The 711-nt window shown below is 32.3% G+C and overlaps 1 protein-coding gene across 1 annotated transcript in view; it reads left to right on the plus strand.

The window, feature by feature from the left end:
• The window catches only part of LOC117178396 (coronin-2A-like), a 106217-nt gene extending 105506 nt beyond the window's left edge, over positions 1-711 (plus strand). The window contains exon 8 of the mRNA XM_033369825.1: positions 404-711. Coding sequence (XP_033225716.1) covers positions 404-586 — 183 coding nt within the window. The 3' untranslated portion in view covers positions 587-711. The remainder of the gene's footprint in view (positions 1-403) is intronic.

The following is a 711-nucleotide window of genomic DNA, read 5'->3' on the forward strand; positions in this document are numbered from 1 at the left end:
CAGTGTATTAAAATTCATTAAATACAATCTTTTAAGAACTTTCAAATTTTTAAAAATATTTTGAAATCTCCTGAAATATTTCGAAATTACTTTAAATCTCTTCAAATCTCATAAAAATCTCTTAAAATCCATGGAAATCTCTTAAAGCCTAGAAAATCATTTTTAAATCTTTGAAATTCCATGAAATCTTTCGAAATCTTTAAAATTCTTAAAAATTAATAGAAATTTTTTAAATCCGTGGGAATCTCTTTAAATACTTTAGAATATATTAAAATCCATTAAACACCATCTTTGACCTTTGACATTTTTAAAAATATTTTGAAATTGTTGAAGAATTGAGCAGGCATCCTGGTTTTTGGCCCGGGTCGTTTTATTTAAATTAATAATTAATTCTCCTTGACAGAATAATATAGTGTCAGAGCAGAACAACAAACTGGAGGAGGACATTCCCAACAACGAGGCCGAGCTGAGATTAGCTTTTGCAACTCAAACCGACGAATTGAGACTCGTACGTCGTCAGCTTGCCAACAGTCAATTGCGCGTCAAGGAACTCGAAGAGCAAGTTCGAAAATTGCAAAATCACTGAACTCTTCTTCACTGACGAAGCATTTTATAACTCGCATTCGTAGTCAACTTTCTGTGACATGATATCGGAGTTTACCATCTCCAAGGCATGCTTTTTTTCCAAGCAGGTGCTTCTAGAAACTACAA

Source organism: Belonocnema kinseyi, chromosome 8 (assembly GCF_010883055.1).
Source record: "Belonocnema kinseyi isolate 2016_QV_RU_SX_M_011 chromosome 8, B_treatae_v1, whole genome shotgun sequence".
Lineage (NCBI taxonomy): Eukaryota > Metazoa > Arthropoda > Insecta > Hymenoptera > Cynipidae > Belonocnema > Belonocnema kinseyi.